Here is a 25953-nt window from a genome sequence, read left to right as displayed (position 1 = left end):
TCTCCAAAGCAGCGTCCAGGGTTTGATCGGATTCGCCGTGGCCGTAGTCGCTGAGAGCAGCGTCTGCGTTCTTCAACGCAATGGCATAGGCGAAGTGGCCCGCGGCGAACTCTTTGCTCGCCGTAACCACTTCCTTGATGACTTTGCGGCGGTCCTTGCATCTCGCTACGGCCTCTTCGTTATCAACCCTAGATTGTGCACACCCCATTGTAGAGAGAGAGATGCAAAAGAGAGAACTGACAATGAGGGACAAAGATGCAGAGAGAGAGAGAGATGTAGTGCTGTTTGCTAACACCACTTCTTTGTCTATATATATTTAGGTTTTTAAAATTAAATAGGATGACAAAAAACACATATCTCAACGCACTACGTCGTCGTTTTGCGCACCTAGAGACTTTCTTTGCGTTTCCTTCTTTTTATCAAATCTTTTGGTTTTCTTTTAGCATTTGATGATGATATGTACAAAGGAGCTTCAAGAGTTTGGTTTACAATTAGAATCCAGCTTTACCGACAACAAAAAATACTAATGACAAGAAACAAGATTTGATTTCCTGAAATGATTTTTACCGTTGAAAGTTAGTTGGGGTTGGATGAACACGGCAGCTCCATGTTCTAAGAATGACACTACACCAACTAAAACTAACAAAATCTCGTGATTGTTCTTCTCTGTGTTCTCCTTCTCAGGTGCTTCAACAGAAGAAGATAAAACTCTTCACACTCATTAGATGTTAGACATAGCCTCTCCAGGTTTTTTTTTTACTTACACTAGAACACAACAAGATGATGCTGAAACTAAATGTGTTTCGGCTGGACATCCAACTGCAACTTCTTCTCCTCAATTTGTCGCTGCAATTATGGTATAAAGATTTGCGTTAAAGAAGTCACAGAAAGTGCATTGAGTTACCATGAAACAGATAACACAATGACAAAAGAAACAATGATACATCAGAAGACTGAAAAAACACCAAACAAAGACGGAACTACATTTAAAATCCTAATTTTCGTGATAGATCTTATCAGTAGCTCTAAACAAACTTAACTAGAAGATAACTTTTTATAAGATTTTGGTTTCTTTTACCGTAGAAGAGCAAGGAAGAGTTCATCACATAGGAAACAGTGGTGATAGATGGTCACCTCATGTATGCTTTTCCAAATCTGCTTGTATATGCGTAGGTGCAACCACCATTCCATGCCCATTTCAAATTCAATGTTGTTACCCTGAGAACAATGTGATGTAACCGCAGCGCTTCTCTGGCAAATATATAAACAAAAACATAAGAAACATTGCTTAAAGAGTGGTTCCTGTTTACTTGTACGTGTTTTAAGGATAGGAGTATGAAAATATATATACCTTCCCTCGACGCTGAACATTGATATGGCCAGGAAACGGCAATGAAGGCATAGCTGGAGGATTCACCTTAGCACTAGTAGCAACAAGTACCCTGTCCAGTAGGGAAAGCCCAAAAAAAGTTATTTATAAGAATGTTCATACAAGTAACTAAGCTTTTGTGAACCAAAAAAAAAGTAACTAAGCTTTAATCACATGTGAAGCCTCCTTACCTTCCATTTGGTAGCAACAAGCATCCCTCATGTAGTCTTCTTATTACCCTTCTTGCAGCATCCACTGTCTCGAATATCACTAAAGCTTCACCTGGATAACGGAAAACATGAGACCATTGTGATCATCCTTATACCAGTGGTGAATATAAGTGAGAACTATGATTGTCAATTTATCTCGGTCACAAGTGAACAGCATCTTATCCCTTGTGATGCCAGTATAGTGATGGACTTACCGATATGAGGAATAGTAGCTGACGTCCGCCCAATCATCCTGGCCGTACATTGCTCATTCAAAGCAGAGTAGACTATATTCTGAAGCATAATTCAAAAATTTGTTAGATATAGGTTTACATGAAAGGTATACCAGCTTGAGCGACGATGGCTACATCAGCTAAAAATATAAATGAAAAAAAAACTCAATTGGATAATACCTCCACTTCATTAGATGTATAAGAAGGATCCAAGTTTCTGAGAACAACCAGAGTCCCTTTCCCTTCTGCATCCCTCAAATCTTCTTCCCAACTCTGGTTATCATTTAAACAGTTTAAAGTCAGTACTGCAGATGTAAAATCCAGATGGTGATTCCTTATATGATTTACAGAATCTGATAACCACCCAGACTAAAGAAGGCTCCAAAGGCGTGAATAAAAAAAGAAGAAGATTCAGAGAGTAAAAATGATGAGAAAGTGGAAACGCTTACAAACGAGCTTAATAACATATCAGTATATCACTATAACAGATAAACAAGTCACGCTATTCACATTATAGACAAAGCATGTCAAGTTCGATAATGAAGGTAAAGCAAACTACTTACAAGTTTTCGGAACCATTTGATTCCTTCCTGCGATCAAGAAAAAGGAATACAAAAAAACTATCAGGAACAGCCATGACCACACCGTTTTTATCTAAGGAAGTTTAACAACATACTCTAAGTGAAAATTCGCAAGCAGCCAACTGTATGGCATGGTTCACATACAAAATTGGTTTCATAAGTAATATAAGACTTACAACATTAGGCTTTTGAGTCACTTCGGAGACTCGATAATGTCTTCTGTAATCGGCATTTGTCAAACTCTTCTCCTCACTATGTTTTGATATTTTACAATCAGGGCTGGGTTTCTTGATAAGACCTTTCTCAGTTGCAGGCCTTGTCTCTTGTCCTTCAGAAAACCTCACATGTCTGGTCTCAGTTCCTTCAGCAAATCTCACATGTCTGGTCTCTTTTCCTTCAGAACATCTTGGTATCCGCAGATATTGGTTCTTGTCAGTGAAGCTAGGCTTCTTGGAACTTACTTCCCCTCTGGTGACGTTGTCTCTAGGATCTTTTCTTCCATCATGACTTAACTTCTGTGACATTTTTAACCTTCCATCTGATACTACAGCAGAGCCATTCACCTCCAGTTTCTTCTGAGGCATGTAATAATCTTTGCTGCATCTTTCCCCTGCAAGCCTTGATTTTTCCACCATCACATCTTTTCTCATACCTTGTATGTCTTTTTTACCATCATTCTGCGACTCTCTTCTCCTTCCATCTGATACTGCAACAGAACCATCTAGCCTCGGTTTCTTTAGAGGCATGACATCCAAACCGTAAAACTCATTACTGCGTCTTTCCTCTGCAAGCCTTGATTTTCCGACCGTCGCATCTCTTCTAATAGGTTCTGTATCTTTTCTACCATCCTTTCTTCTTATTTTCGGCGGAGAACCATCTAGTCTCCGTTTCTTTTGAAGCATGTCATCCACACAGTGAGAATCTTTACTGCATCTTTCATCAGCAAGCCTTGGTTTTTGTTTAGCCAATTGCTTTCGAACCTCATCGTCTTGGTCTTTCCTTCCATGGCAATCATTTCTCCTAGAACCCGAAGCGCTAAGTCTGTCAAGTTCACCATCAAGCCGACCAGAATCCTTGTTAGACCTTTCTTCTGCAAGTGTAGGTTGTTTCCTAGCCAATTGTTTATGACCAGGGAGATCACTGGCATTGCGTGCATTCTGCATAACTGAACCGCTAATTGAAGGATGATTCGGTTTCAAACTATCTGCAGTCCCTTGTATGTCGGTCGCCACTTTTTGCAGAGCTCTAGCTTTTCTTCCGTTAAAGATGAATTTAACTGCAACAATAAAAGATTCAAACTAGCTATCAACCACATAGCTGAATATGTTATTAGTGAAAGAAACAAAATGTACCATCAACTCCAGCGATTTCATCATCTATCTTGTCTAAAATTTCGGAAGTTCCCACATCATACGTTCGGTGAAAAAGGAAGTCGGCCGACTTGAGTTCTTCCTCCGAGGGTTGTGGATTTCTCACGTCCTTGGAGATGCATAGAACACGACATTTTCCAGAAATTGCTTCCTGGTGTAATAATGTTATATCAATACCCTTTTAAACCAACGCCAGTATGTCTATGAGTCAGCAAATAAAGATAAACAGCAAACTATAGCTAGTCTATGAGTCAGCAAGAAACTGGATGCCATCATATAGCAAAAGATAAAAACTTACTCACCAATAGGTTTTCATTGGTGAGGCCAACACCAGACCCAGAAGCCAAGAAGAGCTCGTTAGCAAGCACATCCCCAACTCCTTCAAGGTACACGGAAAGCTCAGAGGGTTTGAAGAACCAAAGCAACTCAACTCTCCTCGGGTCTTGACGCTGATCAGTATACTCCCACATTTTAATGATCTTGCCAACAAAGAACACACGGGGGGAGTCTCCAACTGAGACACAGTCATAAAGACGGTACTCACAACCACCGTAAGTGAAAGATTCATAGTACTGAACATCCTTGTCTTCTACACAAGGTCCTCTCCTTTTACCCCACTTAAATGGTAGGCCATCTGACTTCTTCTCCATTATTCAAATGAAGCATGTGTTTCTTTCTCCTATTAACACACAAACAAACAAAAAAGGAGCCCACAGTGAACACAAACATAATAAGTTCACCACTCAACTTCATTTTTTCTAAATTTTAAAAATACAAATAATCTCAGAAAAATCCAAAAACAGAAAATCAAAACGACAGTTCATAATCAAGTAATCGAACAATGAGAGGGCACGAACAGAGGAAAGGATTCGGGATCCTGAACAGTGAGCAACGGCAATGTACTAGACGAAACCCTAATTTGCGAGTTTGATCGACCACACTCTGCTTCCTTCGTGCTCTCTCTCTCTCTCTCTCTCTGTCGCTCTGCAGTAGCCACCTTATACTGAATCTCCGGGGGAAGAAAATCGAGTTTTGCTATTTATGGTAAGATCGCAGTTCCCGAAGGAGGCGGGAGGAGAGTGTGAGCGTCGTCGTAGTCGTAAGGCTTTTTTTGCTCCGCTACTCTGCTGCATGTTGCTGTTCAAGTAACTTACTACTAATCGTGTTTAATTCACTTTTACTCATATTAGTCTTGTAAATTGACTAATCTACCCCTATTTATGAGTAGGACCTATTTCATCGAATTGTCTATTTTACCCTTGACTCTGCGTTGAAATCGTTTGGTTCGGTCAAACTTATGTTTTGAATTTTAGTTTTGTTTTTCTAGCTTTTTAATAATACATTCAAGATTTTTTTTTTCCCTAGCACACATTCTAGATTTTGTTTGTTGAGTAAGTAAATAAAAACTAAGCTAGCAAATATTTTTTTCTAATGAATAAAACGGTGGAAATTAAAGGATACATGGTTTGTTTAACTACATAAAAGTTTTTTTTTTTGAAAATTGGCTTTCAAATTAACTGCAAAGAAAAATAAAAATGTTTACAAGTCCGTTGGACTTAAGTTAAAAATACAAACCCACTAAGAAACTCATAGTTTAGAACTGATATTTGGCCCATATTACCAAAATCAAAGTTGGAGAAAACCGAACGACAGTTTGTTTTCTTCTTCCAAAGAACGCAGAAAGAGTTGGGGTGAGACGGAGATTTCAGAGGGAAGATCGGGACCTGTTTTAGATCATGCAAGTCGGATCCAGGACTGTAATAGTTGGGAAGACAGTCTGGGGTTAGTCACCCGGAAACTCTGAGTTCTGTTTCTAATCTGAAGATCGATAGTTTTGAAGAGAGAGTCGACGGAGCGGTAGATGTTAGAGTGCAACCGTGCGTTTCTCTCATTCCAGACCCAATAGATCGTAGATTGCCAAGCTAGGAGGACAAGAAGTCTATGAGGTCTCGATGAACGGTCCATTGGGAGGCTTCTCAGTTGCGTGATGGTGTCTGACCAGGAACGGTTTGGAGTGAGCCCACATCTCCTCGCGCTTATTGCCCATAAGTCGAAGGAGAAGTTGCAGTCGAAATAGATGTGATCACGGCTCTCAGAAGCATTGTTACACAGCAAGCAGAGATGTGAAACTGAGATTCCCCAACGAAGCAAGCGATCTCTCGTCGGGCACCTATCCAAAATCATTAGCCATGTGTGGAAGTTGTGACGAGGGATCCCATAAGAGTTCCAAACCACAGTAGCCCAGTCAACCTCATTCACTGGTCCTCTAAGATAAGTATAGACATCACCAGTTGAGAAGGTGGTGGTGACCCTACTATCAATTTCCCATTCGAAGAAGTCTTTATCTGAAGTTAAATTGACAGTCGTCAAGTGAATCTGAAGTTGGGTTTGTTGCTCTGATCTTGCAGGTGGGAGACGCCAGTTACCGTTCCTATAGAGGGAAGCTACCGTTGCAGATAGTGGGATGCCAAGTCTTGAGCCAGTCAAGTTGAGATAGGTAGCAATGCTTCCAAAAGGCGACCAATTATCAAACCAGAACCGTGCCGACGTACCATTCTCCAGTCGAAGCTTGATGAGCGGGAAGACTACATCTTTGAGCTTGAGCAACTTGTTTGCGAGCCAGGAGAAGGAAGCCTTCGGTTTGGTTGTCCAATAGTTGTGTATTGAGCCTTTAAGGATTACCTCTATAAACCATGCAACCCAGATCGAGCCAGACCTGAAAAACAGAAGCCACACAAGTTTCAAACAGCATGCTTTGTTCCATGTTTGGAGGTCCTTTACACCAAGACCACCTTGCTGCTTAGTTAACACGACAGTCTCCCAAGCTACCCTTGCGGTGTTGTGGCTTGTGATATCCCCTTTCCAAAGAAACACACTACATAAAGAGTTTATCCGGTTCACGCAAGCTTTGGGAAGAATGAAAGCCGAGCACCAAAAGGTAGTAATTCCTGCTATCACTGTTTTTATTAGCAGTAGTCTTCCAGCGAAAGATAAGGATTTGACTGACCATGAGGAAAGTCTCTTTTTTATTTGATGGATCAGAGGTTCACAGCTGACAAGGTTTAACTTTCTGGAATTCAAAGGCTTTGACTACATAAAAGTTAGTTCAGTAAGATTTCAAAATTCAGCAAAAAAAAAATTATAATGTATCAGACAATTCTGTCAACATTATTGAACTGAATTGAATTGAATTTGATTATTCTACCCCAGACCCTCAAGTTTCATATAGTCTAATCAGCGTTGAAATCGTTTGGTGCGGTCAAACTATGCTTGAATTTTAGTTTTAGCTTTTTTATGGTATACATTCAAGATTTTGTCTAGCCTCCTTATTTTCCTATTACACATTCTAGATTTTGTTTGTTGAGTAAATAACTAAAAATGTAGCTAGCAAATTTCTAATGAATAAAACGTGAAAGTTAAATGATACTGAGTTATTTACAAAAATATCTCAGAAACTACATAAAAGTTCATTCAAACGTCTTATTTCATAATTGTGCAAAAAAAAAATGTATCAGACAATTTTGTCGACATAAAGTTGCCGAGCACAAGCATGAATTTGATCAGGTGTTTAGAACTAATAGTTGATACTATTGTATTTAAGATGTAAATTACTATTTCTGAATGAAATTGAATTAGTACCACTATACGAACATCTACTTGATCAGTTTTATTGTATGTTTTTGCCAAACGACAAGAAGCACGTAGGTCATAAAAGACTAGGTAAAGGAAACTAAAAACATATAGATACAATCGGTCTTTGATTATATGGAAAATCACACATTACTATATGTATATATAGGTATATTAAACATCCTAAAAGATAGATTGTCTCAAACATTATTGGATAACACGCAATATAAAAAAGCATATCTAGTAGCTGAACCAAACAACATGGGTTTCAGGGAGGAAATGGCAGACCGGAACGGTCCCAGGCTTAACCTTAAGGACTTTGAAGGCCAAGTGGTTTGGGTTCCAGGCTGAGGTGTTCTTGTGGCATACGGCAACCGCCTTAGCCCGCAACCCGTTCTCTCCTTCGAGCGGAACCGCGTAAACGCTCGTCATCATCGCCTTGTGGCAGTAGAACACTGCGAATGGGTACTTCTGTTTGTGACACACCACTGACTTGTCGTCCGACAACTTCTTTACTCCAGCTCCTGCGATTTTGTACTTCTGCATCGGTGCATTCTTCTGAGCCACCTGTGAAAACCAAGGTTACGTATATGACGTTGATCAACCAGAAAATTAGATAGACATAGCACAGTACGCGTGGACATATAAATCAAATGAATCTTAACCGAAGCAAATTACTTGAATATGTCTTAACATTTAATTATTACTAAACTGAACCTACCAAACAAAAATTTGTATGTTTATATATTTACATTAAGAAGAAATAATGTAACCATGCTGCAATAAATTAAGTATTAGCTGAAGTCAAACTGAATTCAAACCTAAAATATTGAAACGTCTTCAAATTTAACAAAATCAAGCATAACCAAACTAAAGTACAAATATTGAATTTAGTTTTGATCTAAGCCTAATCCTAAACCGTAGAAAGAGGAGATTGGTTTATTTACCTCAGTGGAAACTGCACGAACATGATCTTTGCCAAGTTTAGAAACGCTAAAATCAACCATTGACTCCAAAGACGTAGCACAATACTTCTCCTCTCCACCAACTCTTTTGGCTTCACACTCCTCAATAGTTTTCTTCATCATCTCAGCCTCTCCCGAACCGGGTTTAACCGAGAAAGTCTTCAAGATCTCTGAAAACTTCTCCGACCCAAACGGCACCGTTTCCGCCTCCCCACGTGGCAAGAACGACGTTTTTCCGTGGTAACCGTCCTCCGCATTAAACCTGAGGTTCATTTCTTTCCCGGGAACCATGTCCTTCTCCAAGAAGAAGAGAGCCGCTTTGGGATCGTCGTGGAGCTGAGTCTTACTCGCTGCATAGTTATACACAAAAGGGTTTGGTCCTGGTTTCACACCGACGTAAACCGGCTTGCCCTTGTGGCGCGTGTGCACTATAACGCCGCCTTTGCCCACTCCTACGTCCGTTCTCTTTCCCGGTTTCCCGGTATGGACGCCTACGCCTCCGCCCGGACCTTTTCCGCCGCTAACGCTCACGTGTGTTCCCTTACCCTTGCCAGTGTCCACGTGGACACCTCCTTTTCCAACGTTCACGGCGGTTCCTCCGCCGGGTTTACCTTTTCCGGCGTTGACGTTCACGCCTCCTTTCCCTACTTGGACGTTGGTGCTTTTCTCATCGGTGAAATCTGCAACAACAAAATAATTTGGTACGTAGACATTTGTTTGCTACTAGGGTACAGGTTCACAAATTATCAAAGATTGTGTAGCCAAACAGCTTGGTACACATAACTTCAAATATATATATAGAAATTGTAATAAGTACAAGTCAAACACATCTTTCTTTGCATTTAGGTCTACGTTTTTTTTTTAAGAATGTTAAATTTATTCATATTTAAAAAAAATTACACATGATGTAGCCTTTTATCTAGTTGTTTAAAATCGTTTACAACTTAAGAACATAATTAAATTCCCTTTTTTGTATCTGCCTTATATATTTAAATGGAAAAACCGATACAAACAAGAGAAAATAGAAGAGGGTCCTTAAATATTTAGGAATAGTGGTGAAAGACTAGAAAAAAAAAATTAAATTGGTGAAGTAAAATAAATTTTAACCTGGCGTAAAGAGATGGCGGAGAGAGTTTGGAATGGGAGTGTTTGGTAAGGCTGTGTTCCAGTAACGATCCGGTGATAAGTCAGCCGCAACCGCCGTGACTGAAACAAGAAGACAGATCAATGGAAGACGAGTGGCCATTTTTGTAGGAGTTAGAATATAAATTGGAGCTTAGATGAACTTGAGGAGAAGAAGTGGGAGTGTACTTAGAATTTATAGTAAAAGGGGTTTAGTAGAAAGTTCTGAGGTTGAATTTATTAGTATGGATATAGACGGTTAACACTTACCAGTCTATTAGGGCCGATTAATTATACCACATCACTCCCTAACTACCACTGGCCTTCTACTCCTTCAATGCTCTTTGTGTCCATGTGTTTTTAATTTCACCAGTTCTTTTTCGGTGTGTTATGTTACACGTACAAGACGTTGTTTTCTTTCTTTCATTCAAGATGGTACTTCTTTGTGATGTTGTTGTTGTTGTCTTGCAGCAATTCTATAGTTGACATCAATCGATTAAGAAAAACCAAAGTTTGTTACTATTTTTTTCTCATGCTCTCTAGCATTTGTTTTTATAAGTTTGTTATATTAATGGACCGACATGTTCCATATAATTAAGACAATGATCCTCTATGCATCTGCTATGTTCTTCATGACGTACAATCCATCTTTGAACATAACAATGCATGTGGGCGGAAAATAATAATTTCACAAAATAAAAAGTTAGATATTGAAGCATTCTCTATGTATTCCTCGAGATCTTGATATTTTCTCCCTTGGTGCATATGTCCCCATTTACTATCCAGCAGTTGATTTTGGCATCTCCAAAGAACATATCCGCATAGAGCAAAAATTTGCACATGAGAATGTGCTCTTTGATAAAATCCTTATGATAATTTTCCATTTTTAAATTAATTAAGTATATCCAAATCAAACTACCATTATTGAAGGACGGTCTCCCGTATGTTTGGATCGATGGTTCTAAGTACTTATTCGGTATCATGTGGCCATGTATTTCTTAAGTCCGATCGCAAAAAGTTTCAAAATCAAACCAGATACGAGGGATATGGTGGTAGTCATAACTTTGGTGTGGACTTTTGAGACAATGAGAAAACTAAAACAAACAACTAACTCATTAATGGCTTACCATTACAACCATTACATTCGTTTTTATTATTATCGACTTTTTATTTTCATCCATTGTTGGAGAATAAGTGTACAGCGATTGTATTCAATGTTTATTGATTTTACTTCGTGCTAATAATTTAGTAGGAAACTCCCCAACCAAGGCGGCCACACACGTACACACACAAAATATGTTTAATATTTAGACGTGAGAAATTTCTAAACCACAAAAAGATGAAGACAATCGCTGAAAGTGTTTGACAATCTATAGCAAGCGAAAGCCAGTGCATCTAATTTAATGCATGCTTTCAGTACAAATGTACAATCCCCTGGCCAAATACAAAGACTAAATATAATGTGAATTTAGTTAGCCTCTTACGTGCATAGCACAAGAATGACTCCAAATTTTGTTGGTGTGGAACGTTCTTCAATGATAACTCATTTCATCTCATACATCTTATAAGTTCTACGTATAGAAGATGACACATTTATTCCTCAAATCTATCACGCTAACTCTCCGTCACTTATAATTCCGCAAATCCTGAAACGTCTCCCTCCAATTTAGCATTGCAAAGGCCTTAAAACTCCTAATAACTAGTCTATATAAACTCTCGTAGATGCTATTGCAGTATAGCTTTTATATATTAATTTTTTTTTGACACATAATTAAAATTTTAAAACTAATAAAATCTAACTGAAGAAACGATGGGCCTTATCCAAAAGGCCCGAAATCAATCATGGACAAAAACCCATACCACTTTAAAACATAAACAGTATATAGGAATGACCAAAACCATGTGAAATTGAATACTTATTGTAACGTTTCTTTTTTTGTTATCATCAAATTTGGAACTACACTCAATAGAAAATAAGTTTACTCAAATAGTACACTCACGTTTTCTTACTAGTAAAATAAATAAAATGAAAACTGAAAAGCATATATAAAGAAATGATAATCTAGGAGAGTGAGTGTTATCACACTGTCATGCTTTCACCAATCATTGGGCCCACAACTCTATATGCTCCAATTTTAATTTTTAAGTATCAGACTTAATTAATTTATACAGTAACACTTTGACTGTTCCACGGTTGATTAGTTCATTACTAAAAATCTCAATAGACAAAGTAAAGAAACGAGCAACAATGCACATTAGGCCTGATGCATAAAACCACTAGTAGTTTAACGGGTGATAGTATATAGTATAATATAATGTATCTAGCAAACACAAGTTACGTAACCATACTATTTTTAAGACATAAACTGACAACCACCTTAGTTTTACGTCGTAACTACGCATTGAAAAAGATGTTGGTCAACTATCAACAAAATGTGACAACGAATTACGGGAATACAGGTTAGAACAGAAGGTACATTCTATTTTCATAAAGTAACAAAAAACTCACAAGTCTTTGTCTAGTTTGTATACACGGCTTAGCGACAAAGACTAGCAACAGTAAAAGTATCATATAAATGATGAATAAAATGGAATATAAACAAAAGGAATAAATTCAGATAAAATGGGAACAAACTGTAGATTTTCTTTCAAAAATTCGATATCTATATTTGCAAACATTGACTTTTAATTGGGCTATTCAATATTGAAGAGAATGAATGACTTGTAGAAAATGGTGTTTTCAAGAAATGTTTTGTTGAGTAGGATGAACATAATGATCCCATACTAATAAATATACGTGTGTATACTATATTGGAATCTAAGCACTTGTTCTTTCTCTTGTATGTACGCTAGGAAAGAAAAATAGAAGAGAGAAACAAATATCAAATAATGAGCATGCATGATCACGATCCGTCTTCTTCGATTGACCTATTAAAGGAAAAAGGGTAGAAGAAGAGTGGACCCTAAAGTGAAGAGATATCTCTTTCGTAATCTTAATGGCTTGCATTTCACTGGGAAGGCATTAGTATCTTCTGAGAACTTTTAGCTAGGACCACTCTATGCACCTCATTCCTACACTTACTTCCACTATAGAATCTTTGTCTCATCTCTTGGCATGTGTGTGTGTGTGAGAGAGAGAGAAAGGTTTGTGTCTACTCATCAGGTTTTTTCACATATGCATCCGTATGTAGCTACATTTTTTTTTTTACTAAAAGCCTTCAAATTAAAATATAAACGATTACAAGATAAGATCTGAAGTCTTATACTTAGAAAAAGTTTGTAACTGAATCCCATGTCAACAAAGAAAGAGGCTAGATAAACCATCAATGGTATGAAAGACAATAGCTAGTGATAGGAGTCATGGTTTCACGTGCTTTCATCTCCCTCAACAAAAGAGACTAGATAAACCATCAATGTAGCTACACTTTTTCAATATGAAATGTTTAACAATCATCAATTATTAGTAAGAATAATTACATGGAAAACTGTTGATAAAAAAAAGATTACATGGAAAACTCTACGTAGAATTGTTGGATTAACACTGCCGTAGAATATGAAGTATGTAATCTTTCCAATATGCCAATATGTAACACTATTTTCTATTCTTTTTAAATTTTGTAACCCTAGTATTTTCTTCCCTTTTGCAGCACTAGTTTTATCACACATGCTTTCAATGTATACTATCTGACCCTGGCATGCAAAGTCGCTAACTCATTCTCAGATTCAATATATGAGAGGCTTTTTAAGTTTTAAGCAAAATTCTTCCACCTAGCGAACTCTTTCAACCTATCTTTCGTAAAATAACAAGAATGGAGCATTATTATATGTGACGACCTTTCGTATCATGGTTTTTGTAAGCTAAACATGTTATTTATTGTGGTTTCTTTTAAGAGTAAATGAACTGATGCTGATTATACATTCATTGAAGATGGATGAAAAGATGCAAGGCAAGAACAACTGATTGATTGATTTTTGTTTGTTATTATTGTATCTTGAAGAGTAACTTTCATCACATCAGTTGACGCGTTTCTCACATTTACCACTAGCATTTCTAGCAATACATAAACTATTTTAAAAAGTGTTGTTCACAATTTTGAGAAATTTCGAGTGATTTCACCATAGATAGTAAGCTTACCGTGATGTAAGCATACCTGCATGAAATTTACAGCTAAATATTAATATCAATTAATAAAAATGTTTAAGAATCTCAATTAAACAAAATTATGACAGTTTTGCAAGAATATTACTCCCACCATGATATTATATATGATTCTTAGGTAACATAATATTAATAACTATATCACCAAAACAAATAAAGTAATGATTTGTTATTGATGATATGTTCAAGTCATGATTAAGTGTGCAAAAAATGCACATTTTCGAATAAATACATAGTATTCCAGTTAACGATTAAATCGTCTATTTATTTTCATATTTTATGACTATGTTTTCATTATCTTGATATACAGTTTTTGACATTGAAAAAAATTAAGATCTAATGCATCTAAGATAGCTAATTAAAGCAGAGGTCTTTGAAAGCCCCAAGAAAGTTTATAAAAAACCTTTCAAAGACTAAAAAGTTTAATCAAAACAGTTAATTAGACTTAAATTAATAAGCATAGCTAAACTCCATTTCATAAACATCAATGCAATTCCAGTAGACCGAAACTTTTCATGTATTGCGTTGCAAAGAACACATGTTGTAGGATTAATATTCTCCAACACACACCAGTCGTAGTTTTGTTGGCCAACGATTGAGACTGAAAAACGAACTTAAATTGTATAACCATATCTGTAAACACTAAAATTTGGTGCAAAAACTATTGAACTGAGTATGACTTTCATTAAAAGAAAATTAGGTTTTTATTTAGAAAAGAAGGAAAACAAAAATATTGGTAAAGTCGGGTGTGGCTTTTAATAGTTAAAATCCTCGTGAGTAATTATGGAGAGAGGTATCGTCACGTCAATTCTGGTGACGTATATTTATAATCCGAGAATACTCTTTTGAATCATTGATCAATCAAAGCTTCAACGATCCATGACCGTGGGATGATAGGACCAGTTAGGGTCTAATGCATCTTACCCTCGGATCTTCTTTTCCCATCCTAATTAAGTTTATCGGGGAAAAAATGAAAGGACAAAAAATTAGAAGAATGGTCCATTTTAGACCGTTCAATATAATGAATGCGAAGGACCAGTGAGAGTTAAAGCTTTTGGAATCGGATGGTTCAGAGAGAATTAGGACCATGAATGCCAAATGTACGTCCAGCGAAATCACTTCCTTTGTTGTGGAGGAGAAGAAGATGCACTAACCAGAGTACCAGACTCATATGGACGATATTTCTCAATTTTCATTAATACATAAACGATCTTCTATTGTTTTTAATAAGTTTCAAACTTGTTTCCTTCTTCCCTTTGAACTTATGGTTGCATCTTTTCTTAATTAAGGCTCCGACTGGTGACATGTAGTATTAGAGTTGAATTACAGTATGATTTGTAGTTCGATGTAACTTGCAGTAAAAAATATGTGGTAAAAAAGTAAGTTTATGTGGTAAGTTTTGCAGTAAAAATAAAAGTTATCATTTTATTAAAATTTATGACTGGTAACATTTTTGATGTATAAGTTGCAGTATGAGTTCTGAATAAAAGAATTAAATATATAAATTGATAAATAGAATTTTTTATTAAGCTCTTTTTAAAATAAATAAAAAGGAAAAAAATTATTTTAAATAAGTATAAAAAGTTTGAAAAAAAAATTTAAATTATTTTAAGCTATTTTTGTTTAAATATATATAATTATATATATATATAATAAACAAAAAAAATCTCATATAAACATATGAATATATGTATGTAAATTATAAAACAATTTTTAAAAATTAATTTAAATGGAAGTAAGAAAGTTTATAAAGTATTTTGGCTAGCAAATAAATAGTTGTGTACAATAGTTGAGAATATTTATTAAATAACCAAAGTAATTGTTGGACAATTGCCATGTTTTAAAAGTTAATAAATTTCTATAGAAATAAAAAACGTGAACAACTAAACAAAAAGTTACTAACTCAAGTCAACTCAAGCTCTAATACATGCAATTTTCTTTGATGTTGGCTTAACATTTGATTTGTTGATTTTACAAAGGAGATAACTCAAAGTGTAACTCAACCTTACCACATTCTAAATCAACACACAAACTCAAAAGTTCACAACAAAATCATGATTGGTAACATTTCTGATTAATATTCTTAACTCAAACTAAATCAAGTGTAAAACATGTCACCAATCAAAGCCTAACTTAACTTGGAAGCCCTTTTAGTCTAGTAGTTGTATCATCTGAACTTAAAATCTCATTGAGTTGTTGTTCAAAAACAAAAAAAAAAACTCATTTAGTATAGTGGTTGCATCATATATTGTTCAGAACGGCACATTTATGCATTATATATAGTATTGTACTCGATATTTAAGTATATATCCTTTTAACGGGTCGACTTTTCGAATGAAACTAACAGCGTGTGTGCAGTAAACTAGAAATGAATGAAAAATGGCTATTGTGTGGCCACGAAAATGCAGGTATGGGGTGGGTTTTCCGTGCCAACGTCTGGTTAAAGAGAGAAAACTGTTCCAAGTACGTCAAATTTATGTTAGAAGATATGAAAAATTGGAAGTATTACTTAAAACCTGCTCTATTCGAATAATGCAAATCAAAGTCCCAGGAAATTACTACCAAAGTAGAACAAAGCACATTTTTTTTTAAAATTTGCATTTTTGACAAATTATTCTTAGCTATTAGTATTATAGAATTATTTTTTATGTGTCAAACTTTTCTTTCCGTGACCCTAACCACGGATAATAGTCAAATTAATCACCATACCGCGTTGTCAATTGTCATCGTTACCGCTTTCAACTTTTGGTCAAATCTTAAAAAATTTCAGTAGATTCAATGGAACTGGAGAATTGCCAAGACGAGAGCCACTTCGGACCACAAAGCAGCCATTTCTGGTTGGGACATTGTAGCTTCCCAAGTGTTTTAAATACAGTGACAGATCTCAATATCAAATACGTAATATCAAAATCTGAATTTTAAAATATACCATACAATCTTATACAGTATATATCATATATATATTATACCCTTTTAAAATTGATGTTATTTTGTTTTTTTTTTCAAAAGTTTTATATGCATCTTTAAAATATGTAATATTCTTAGCCAAAACTTTCGATTATTATTTTTTTGGAATGAATTGATGTGGAATAAATCATTCTATTAATTCTATTTTTTTTACCATTTAGATTAATAAAATAAAATACTCATTCAATCAATTCCACAACAATTCAAACAAATATTTCTTTTAGGAATATTTTGGAACTGCAACTTAGAATTATTGATTTTTGAAATATAATGATGTAGAATGACTTAGTCCATTAATTCCGTAATTTTTTTACCATTTGACATGAATGAAATGAAATAATTATTCTATCAATTCCACGAATAATCCAAAAATATACAAAGAAATACATTACAATTTTGATTATGAATGATTGGGGTGAAAGTATTATATTTTAAATTAATTACATTCATCTAATTCATCTATTTTGATTTCATTAATTATATTTCATGGTTACCACTTACAGATTTGGAATAAATAAATGAAATATATATTTTTTTGTCAACCAATTTGATTCATTTTATTTCATCCACTTTTATTCCATTAATTTCATTTCAGGGTTACCAGTTAAAGAACTACACATCAAACTTTGCCTGGTATTTTTTTGGTGAAAACTACCTCTGTTTCTTTGGTTACTTGATAAAACTCTAAAGATACGTCCAATATTCATCAGCAGTCATCATCATGTAATAATATGAATTTAAAAATAATAAATATTTCCCGAGAGAACATATATTTTCTTTTGTGTTGGTGATCACAGCATATATATATTTTAAAACCTAGTACTCCATTTGTATAATGCATGAAAATCTTGTTAAACATAATCTGATTTCTTAGTCATATTTGTATAAGATATGGAGCGCAATCATATATTATGTTTACTGTCGAAGAGCACCACTTTCCAACACAATTTGGTTGACAAGCCTAATTTAGAACCAAGAAAAAGCATAAACTAATAAAAAAACTAAATTAAAGAAAAATCAGCTTCAGAAAAAAAAGCAGAAACATGATTGAAAAAGTAAGTGCTTCTTATGTTAAGAATGTGGGACTAGGAACTGTAAGGATATATCAAATCTGTTTGCCTACTTGGAGCAGCCACTACTAATTGCTTCACTAAAATTTTAATTGAAATAAAAAGTAATGTTTCAGATTGAAGATTTGATGTTGACAAAAATAAAATTGAAAGATTTGGTTTGGCATCTGAATATCTGATATTGTTTCCTAAATTTTCCCCAACAGCTTGGCAAAAGTGTAGGGCTCCAGCTTGTTACTTATGTGCCTTTTACAAAAGTAAACTACTGTAAGATCCTTGTTCCCTTTCGTTTATGTTTGCCAGAGTTTAATGTTTTATTTTACATCATACTATAACTTTTGCTGATTTTGAGGAATATATTTTTTTCATTCCGCAAAATCCCACAGCAGCCACCAAAGCATCATAGGGGCGTAATTTTTGTTAATAAAAAAGAGGAATTCTGTTTAGAACTTTAGACTCTAAATTTCTTTGTACCTGAAACCAGTCGTTGATAATACCGAATAATTTTAAGCAAAAAAAGAAGAAGAATATAATACCTAATAAAAAAGATAATACCTAATAATGCGGTGTATAACATGTTTTTAACAGAAATTGATTAAGAAGCACAACACAATCATTTTTTACACGAAACCACCAACCCAATGCAGATACAGAGGCGTAATTAGTAAGTTCTTTTTACGGAGATCTTCCAGTGATACGCACACACACAAAAATTTGTATTGGCTTCGATTACATATACCATTCTTATTAATGCGGCCAAGATAACAAATCCATGATAGAATCTAAACCGAAGCTATCTGACATGAGATCTACGATAGATTTATATAAGCTATAGCTAGTTTAATTTCAAAAATATGACAAGAAATCATGTGGAGGCCGTACTTCTAGCAATAATTGGGAAAAGGGTCAGCAGAATTATAAATGTGCAGGACTTAATTTCTGACAAATGTACAAACAGTGGTCCATATTTATATGATACTTCTACTAGGGAATGAAATCATTTCGAAAACGAAAAATCATTGACAATTTTCTTAGTTTTATTATTATTCTTTGTTAACAATTCAATTGCTCACGTCCGTTTAAAAAGGTAAAGAGTTTTAGTTAAACAAATACTATGCATGTTACAAAAAAAATATATTATGTATGTAACAAAAAAAAAATCTCACTACAAATTCTGGCAAAAAATGAACTGAAAAGGCAAGAAAAACAGAGAGCATATCTAACTAAGCAAAACTAAAAAAAAAAATGAAACATAGAGAGAAGGTGTAGAAAGATTAACAAAGTGGGCTATAAGCATGCAAAGAGAGAGGGTCCCCTCCTCTCCTTTGAGCAAAAGATCATCAATGCCCACCACAATCACAATCATTCTCACTGAGTTTCCTTTTCTTTCTATTCCCCAATTTGCATTGCAGCTGGAGATAAGTCTTAATTTACATCACTCCTCAGTAGTTCTCCCCTTGAACCCCAAAACCATCAGTTTTATTATTTGATCGCTACCTGCGTCTTCAAGTAATGTTGCTTCTTAATAGAAATGTTTCATTCTAGTAATCTACTGTAGGGTTGACCAGATCTTCTTGACATGCATAACACTTGTATATGTCTATGGGCTTGATATGATTTTCTTGACCACTCGAATATGTCTTGAGCTATTTTATTTGCATCCATTGATGCTCCAAAAATTCCACGTTTTGTGAATCCGACCGCATATAGCCCACTTTCACCTCTCCATCCCTCTGGAAACTCTTGTATTGGGAATCCATCTTTCTTACTAAACATTTTATTCTCCTGCAGAATATTTGTTTATTAAAATTTGAAACCCCATTTAATGCGAGTTTTCAACGGATATATATATATATATATATTTATATTTATAAGAAACATTCAAATTTTAATAACAGCTTTATGATTGTTTAAATAAAGTGGACAAGGATGAAAATAACTATATTATCATTAAGACTACCTTTAGCCAAGAGGGTACGTTGCTTTTATAGCCAGTTGCCAATATTATGGCATCAAATCTCTCCGTTATTCCGTTATCGAACTCAACTTCATGTTGTTTTAACCTTCTTATCCCGGAACACACCTTTTGTTAGTAACAAATCCAATATCACGGTCAGTAAACCGGTTCATTATTAGCATATATATATGAACGATAATACCCTTTGATTAAGATACAGTACCTTGATATCTCCGGTTTTGATCTTGGCAAGCGTCCCAACGTCGAGCACCGGAGTTTTTCCGGTGCGATTTTTGAGTTCTAATGGGCCTAACCGGGGACGGTTAAGACCTAACAGGGTGGTATCTCCGAGGATAAACCGGGAAATCGCCAAGAGGAAACGGTCAACGAGCCGGATGGGCAACCATTTGAGTAACAACATGGACAGCCCAAAAGTCGAAGTACCCAACATCTCTCGTGGTAGGACGTGCACCTTCACCAGTTAAAACGAAACATAATTATTTACACGCAAAAAAGAAACATAATTAGCAAATATGCATTTATAAATTTCGAATGAGAAAATCAAAGTCATATTATATGTATATTTTCATTTTTAAATATGAGAATAGAGTATGTTTTTTTGGTGAGGATGTTTGCGCATGCTTGTGATAATCCCAATAAAGTTTGTTTTCTGATAGTTTTCATTTCCCAATAATATTATAAATATAGCATTTCCGTATTAAAGAAGCTAGGTAAGCTTTATTCATAAAAACAGTTAATAACATTGTTGGAACTTGAATTCACAAGGCCTAATAGACAAAATAAAATATTAAATTAGGATGAATACCTGCCATTTTATTTTCCGTAAAATTTAAAATTTCAAAACAGATTAATAAAAATAAAATATGAATATTATCAAACTAAAAAGCAAAAATATATTACTTGTTTCAAAAATTAATCTTCTGATCAGCTAGTAACTTAAAGAGTATGATTGGATTGTCATTATTTATATAATTAATTAGTTTCTTTATGAAAATAGTATGACAAAATATATATAAATATATATTTGAAACACTTGTTATTAGTAACAATACAATCCTGTTAAAGCCATTCAACTAATAAGAAGAGTAAAGAAACATTTTGTAAAAAAAATCTCCAAACTAATGATGTTTAATATTTAATCACGAGTGTCATTTTCAAATATTTGAGTATAACTAGAATATCTTAAAACACGCAATCCAAAAAATTGTAAACTTAGAAGAAGAAAAAAAGTTTGCAACAAAGTAGGTAATATCTGGAGTTAAAAAAACTTGGTAATATCAGAAGATCAACTTGATTTAAAATAATTTTTTTAGTGATTTTGTTTTTTAGCATAGAAACACTATACAAAACATGAAAGAGCCAAACAAAAAATATCGAAAACGCAAAAGAAAAAGTTAATTTAATCTCCAAACTACTTTTTTCTTAAAACAAGAAAAAGAAAAAGAGACTCACAGCGTCTCTGACAACGAGAGAAGGCTGAGCATCGAAGTTACAGAGATCCAAACAAACCTCCATGCCGGAGTTTCCACATCCGACGACCAAAACCCTTTTCCCGGCGAAGTCTCTGCCGCTCTTATAGTGACTAGTGTGCTTAACTACCCCGGTAGCCTCAAACTTATCCATCCCCTCAAACCTAGGGACCACCGGCTCAGCATTCTCCCCCGTCGCAGCCACCAACCACCGGCAAACATACTCCGTCGTGCCCTCTTCACCCACGCTCTTCACGCGCCACATACCAAGATTCTCATCAAACTCAGCCGAGTCAACCGTCTGACCAAACTCCGGCCTTATATCGAACCTCTTGGCGTAGTCCTCAAGGTACTCGATGAACTGCTGTTTTGTCGGATAAGTTGGGAAGTGGTCGGGAAAGGGTATAAGCGGAAGTTCACAGAACTGCTTAGGAAGGTGGAGATGGAGTCGGTCGTATGTCTTGAGCTGCCAAAGTGAAGCTATGCAGTTTGATCTCTCGAGTAGTACTGAAGTGATTCCTTTCTCTTTTAGACAAGCCGCCGTCGCTAGTCCCGACGGTCCGGCGCCTACGATCACCGGTCCGGTGACGACGGAGATGCGGTGGTGCGGTGATGTCATCTTACCGTGGTGACTCAAGTAGTCATGTGCTAGTTTACCTTCCATCTCTTTCCTCCAACATGAATCCATCAAGAAAGCTAAACCAAGAATCACTTCTCTCTCTCTTTTCTCTTGCTTTTTATAAGGGCTTGGTGTGTATTTGTAATGTATGTAAGTACGTATTCTTAAGAGAATACGAGAAGGGATTGTAGTATAGAAGTGATGGTGGTGTTGACAGTAATTAAGGGCAAAGTACAAATCGAACAATTTGACATTTATGGCGTGGAGTAAGAATAAATAAAGAGGGATGGTGAAAAAAGTGTTTTGTCAAAATATTTATAATTGGTTTTTTGAAGGGAATAAATAATATTCTTCTGAACGGAATCAAAGAAGTTAGGGTTTGGATTGAGTCTGCTGAAAACGAGGGAGAGATAGAGATCTTATCCAAATAAAGAAGAATGAGTAAAGAGAGTGAGAGATTATCGTTGATTTGTGTTTTGCTGTAACCGGAGGATGATCAGAGAACTACGGGTCTCTTAAATCGCCATTAAAACTTATATGATAGAGAGATATATAAATGGTTAGTTGTGATGTGACTAGCTCTCATATGTGTGTGTATATATATATATATATGTGCTTAAAATGCTTAAGTAGGGGTTTATATATTAAATCGAGTTCTCTATTCTTTTGCCCACCTATGAGATTTTTGTGTTCCACTACACTTTTTGACTCTTTACCTCATGGAAATCTCAAAGATTGATGTAAGTAATCTTTTGATTGTCTTATGATCACTCACAAAGAATATGAGTTTAATATATGATAAAGAGTATTTATATTTGTGTGTCTATTACATCATTTTTCATTATATGGCATTAACAAAGTATAATAGTTCTACATTTAACAATCTAGCATCTACGTACGATGAACATATTCAACTATCTCCAGAAAGAAAATCTAGCCCACAACATATACAATAGCCGGCTAACCTACAGATTCTCAAGACTTTCAATAAAGCTTTAGTCCATCGCATATTCAATATGTGGTCAGTGGTCGGTTAACCCATAATTGCTTCTTTCTCCTTTTTATATCATGAATTTGTTAATGGTTTTGGCATGTACGCTCCTTTAAGAATACAAGGACAATGGCCACTCGAATTTTTATTTCTTTGATAACTATCTAATAATTTGTTGATCTATTATTTAAAATTATTCACTAAAACTACTTTTTTTTGTAAATAAACTAAAACTACTTTGAAATTTACATTTATATCAAATCCAATTAAAATGCAATTTGTTACTAGAAAAAATAGCACATTTTTATAGAATCCGTTTGATAATTAAGTGTATGTGGAAAACTAAGCAATCCGCAATATATAAATTATATAATCTAAAAAATTCTTCTAGCATCTTTGGTTTAGTAACTTTAGTATTTCATCGTCAGCCACATAGATCGTACATTTGGTAACTTTGTACTTCATGTGTATTTTTCCTAAATAGTACCATTTTATATACATTCTTTACGCTCTCCTCAATAGTCACTTTATTTTCCAAGCTTTTGTTGGGGTGTATATGACATTATTATAATAGTTTTTTAGATTATATGTCAAGGGGTTTGCTTTGTTTTTAAAGCTTTTATTTAAATAATAATAAACTTAAGGTGGTTGATGAATGATTAATCATGAGTAACAGTATCAGAAATTTTGGCTTTAGTTAGAAACATGGTATAGCGCACGATATATATGATTAATAATGTGAATATTAATGCTAAATTGCTAATATAAAGATTTTAATGGATGCATCATTTATCTTTAAGAAGAAAAAAAGAAAAATTAGTACAGCTCTAATAAATTAACAGAAAGTTATGAATTTATTTTAGTACCGTGATTGATGGGATACTCACTCAATGATCTATACAATCAAAAGTATCTTCATCAATGGTAGTTTAATGAATCCGAAATAATAATAACATCATAATATACTAATATACAACTATCATAATATTTTTTTTAAAATCCATTAATATATGCTTTAAGTATCCAAAATGATAGAGAATTTTCATTGAGATGTTAATGTACAGATCTCATAACTTCAAATTTTGAACTTACAGAAAAGAAAAAAGTAAGATTTTTTAATTAAAAACTGAAATCTTTGAGATATTCATGAGAAACTCATACATGTTTTTGGATCCATTCATTTTATATAGAAAATATTTTAATTTCATAATTATTTATATTACTATTTTGTAATTATTACTCTTTGAAATTTGATATTGATGAAAATACTGATTATTCCGATACGTAACAGGGTAAGTTTACCTATTCGGGTAAGATCGGCTACCTATATAAAATTGTGAATATTAACCAATTGTATATGAAGGAAACACCAAATTATGAACTCATGCGGCAATATGAAAAACGTTTACCATTATATTTCGATATTATAATGAGATTCTGCAGGGATGAATAACGCCACATCAACAGCACGAGGATGCAAATTTCGTTATAATGCATGCCGACTAATTGGTTGGTTAAGGCAATATAATTCAAAAGGATAGCACTTTCGTACAAACTTACACCACAGTTCTAACCTTCTTGACATGCCCTTTTGCTATCTCAATGGGTTTTCTCTTTGGCCTTCGATTATATATATAGTTTGCATAATTTTCGTCATTCCGGATGTCACAATGGGAAATTGAGAGACTTCATTGGATCGAGATACGAGTGGAGTATAGATCCCAAGCAAGACAAATACACACCTAATCGATTTTGTTTAATTGGCCAATCTGAGCGTAAACGTAATTAATCAAAGAACATCACCTAGATGAATTTAGTAAGTATAAACCTACTCTATCATACCAGTACGTAGTACCTTTGTACATGTGTTTATTATAAATCTACGATACTAATATTTACGTAATGCGCGAGGTTTAATTAAAACTATAAATTTGCGCAGTCCTATGATTTTAAATAAACTTAGAGATATTATTTAATCAAAGATGAACTACTACATTCATTGAATACAAATTTTATATGATTTAATCAAGCTGAAAAGGCCATGGGAACTGAGTTTAAGTGTGAGGTCAATAAAAAGTAAAAAGGAGAGACGTTAGTAGGCTTTCTAGTGCCTATAGTTTAGCCTAGGCGTTAGAACTCTTTTTTATAGCTCTCTTTACGCTTAAGTCTAAACCGTCTTCTTTGAAAATTTACTTATGCGATCAGTGTCATAAAAAACTACACTAAAGCGATGCTATGTTTAACTTTAGTAACCCTAGCAAAAAACAGTAAGGAATTCTGAAGTCTCCCACCAACTGGTAATATCTTATATATTAAAAGAGAAGTCATGACTTCTCATTCATGTGTGATTTTTAACTAAATGGACTCTTACTAGAAATTATAACTTTAAATACAGTATGTGCAATATTTATTCAACTATACATTATATTTTAAGCTAACAATAAAAATCATAATTAATTAAAATCAGTTTCTTCCCATTATTTTAGGGATTTCATAAATAAGAGTAACAATATATTAGATATTTGAACTATTTTAATTATATTTAATATATATATATATATATATATTAACAATTTCGAAAAATCTGTTTAAAATATGATAACAAGAACTTAATTTTCAAATATTATATGTAAATATTTTAACTAATTTCGTAATTAGTTTTGAAATATTATTATACCCTAATATATTTAATTATCGTTTATAAAAATGAAAAATAAATATTCTATCTTATTTTTATCAATTATATAATCAAAATCAAGTATATTAAAAGAATATTATTATGTTGATCTGAATATTTGAACAATATATTATTTGAAAAAATAGTTTCAGTAATTTCATGATTATAAATGAAATATAATTATGCATTAATATATATAGAGAGTTATTATTTATATAATTTAAAATAAAAATTCTAGCATACTTTTATATTCGTAATCAATCATGTTAAAATAAAATTGTTATATTAAACTACATATGATAAAATTATATTAAATTGATAGCTAATAAATTTTATTTTCATATATAGAAAATATTTATGTTAAAATAATATCTGATGTTAGACTACAATACATTTATAAAAATTAACATATCTTAGATTTTTGTATATACAATAATATATTATGTAAAATAAATAAGCATAAAAATATTACAAAAATGAAATCCAGTTTTGAAAGGGCAGGTAAAAATTCAATATAAATTAAATACAAAATAATTATTAAAAT

The 25953-nt window shown here is 34.1% G+C and overlaps 4 protein-coding genes across 6 annotated transcripts; all 4 read right to left on the bottom strand.

Annotated features, from left to right (window-relative positions):
* Positions 1-413: 413 nt before the first annotated feature.
* LOC103837092 (protein ANTI-SILENCING 1) lies at positions 414-5157 on the bottom strand. Of its 2 annotated transcripts, none has more exons than XM_009113420.3 (11): positions 4620-5157; positions 4065-4441; positions 3745-3913; positions 2569-3668; positions 2375-2401; positions 1992-2084; positions 1794-1872; positions 1561-1651; positions 1352-1442; positions 1079-1251; positions 414-846 (listed from the first exon to the last, which is right to left on the bottom strand). In XM_009113420.3, the coding sequence occupies exons 2-11, from the start codon at positions 4410-4412 to the stop codon at positions 729-731; spliced, it is 2289 nt and encodes a 762-aa protein (XP_009111668.1). In that variant the 5' UTR covers positions 4413-4441; positions 4620-5157; the 3' UTR covers positions 414-728. The 2 variants fall into 2 exon arrangements, with proteins under 2 accessions (XP_009111668.1, XP_009111669.1); XM_009113421.3 differs by having other exon boundaries at positions 1135-1251; positions 4620-5147.
* Positions 5158-5496: 339 nt separating this feature from the next.
* Positions 5497-6772, bottom strand: LOC103837188. The gene is made up of 2 exons (XM_018654293.1): positions 6664-6772; positions 5497-6620 (listed from the first exon to the last, which is right to left on the bottom strand). Exons 1-2 carry the CDS (start codon positions 6770-6772, stop codon positions 5497-5499), a joined length of 1233 nt encoding a protein of 410 aa, XP_018509809.1.
* A 632-nt stretch (positions 6773-7404) lies between these two features.
* Positions 7405-13646, bottom strand: LOC103837093 (BURP domain protein RD22). Its single transcript, XM_009113422.3, has 3 exons — positions 9465-13646; positions 8340-9037; positions 7405-7959 (listed from the first exon to the last, which is right to left on the bottom strand). The coding sequence occupies exons 1-3, from the start codon at positions 9601-9603 to the stop codon at positions 7633-7635; spliced, it is 1164 nt and encodes a 387-aa protein (XP_009111670.2). The 5' UTR covers positions 9604-13646; the 3' UTR covers positions 7405-7632.
* A 1710-nt stretch (positions 13647-15356) lies between these two features.
* LOC103837094 (indole-3-pyruvate monooxygenase YUCCA6) lies at positions 15357-25848 on the bottom strand. Of its 2 annotated transcripts, XM_009113423.3 has the most exons (5): positions 21106-25848; positions 19856-20104; positions 19636-19758; positions 19284-19460; positions 15357-19087 (listed from the first exon to the last, which is right to left on the bottom strand). In XM_009113423.3, exons 1-5 carry the CDS (start codon positions 21808-21810, stop codon positions 19016-19018), a joined length of 1326 nt encoding a protein of 441 aa, XP_009111671.1. In that variant the 5' UTR covers positions 21811-25848; the 3' UTR covers positions 15357-19015. The 2 variants fall into 2 exon arrangements, with proteins under 2 accessions (XP_009111671.1, XP_018509718.1); XM_018654202.2 differs by having other exon boundaries at positions 15357-19460; positions 21106-25445.
* Positions 25849-25953: the final 105 nt, after the last annotated feature.

This window comes from Brassica rapa, chromosome A09 (genome assembly GCF_000309985.2).
Source record: "Brassica rapa cultivar Chiifu-401-42 chromosome A09, CAAS_Brap_v3.01, whole genome shotgun sequence".
NCBI lineage: Eukaryota > Viridiplantae > Streptophyta > Magnoliopsida > Brassicales > Brassicaceae > Brassica > Brassica rapa.
The sequence above is the reverse complement of the archived record's forward strand: the minus strand, read 5'-3'. Positions and strand labels throughout refer to the sequence as shown.

Bases quoted from the DNA above. Each gene is read 5' to 3' on its own strand.
- LOC103837094 (XM_009113423.3), bottom strand. From the start codon at position 21,810: ATGGATTCATGTTGGAGGAAAGAGATGGAAGGTAAACTAGCACATGAC. The intron at 19,759-19,855 runs GTACTGTATCTT...TACTAACAAAAG, and splicing joins TCAAAACCGGAGATATCAAG to GTGTGTTCCGGGATAAGAAG. The intron at 19,088-19,283 runs GCCCATAGACAT...ACTTATCTCCAG, and splicing joins GGTCAAGAAAATCATATCAA to CTGCAATGCAAATTGGGGAA.
- LOC103837093 (XM_009113422.3), bottom strand. From the start codon at position 9,603: ATGGCCACTCGTCTTCCATTGATCTGTCTTCTTGTTTCAGTCACGGCG. The intron at 9,038-9,464 runs GTTAAAATTTAT...TTGTTGTTGCAG, and splicing joins CCGCCATCTCTTTACGCCAG to ATTTCACCGATGAGAAAAGC. The intron at 7,960-8,339 runs GTAAATAAACCA...TGGTTTTCACAG, and splicing joins TTCGTGCAGTTTCCACTGAG to GTGGCTCAGAAGAATGCACC.
- LOC103837188 (XM_018654293.1), bottom strand. From the start codon at position 6,772: ATGGTCAGTCAAATCCTTATCTTTCGCTGGAAGACTACTGCTAATAAA. The intron at 6,621-6,663 runs GTGAACCGGATA...TTCTTTGGAAAG, and splicing joins TCATTCTTCCCAAAGCTTGC to GGGATATCACAAGCCACAAC.
- LOC103837092 (XM_009113420.3), bottom strand. From the start codon at position 4,412: ATGGAGAAGAAGTCAGATGGCCTACCATTTAAGTGGGGTAAAAGGAGA. The intron at 2,085-2,374 runs GTAAGTAGTTTG...AATGATAACCAG, and splicing joins TCAAATGGTTCCGAAAACTT to AGTTGGGAAGAAGATTTGAG. The intron at 1,252-1,351 runs GTATATATATTT...TATATTTGCCAG, and splicing joins ATGTTCAGCGTCGAGGGAAG to AGAAGCGCTGCGGTTACATC.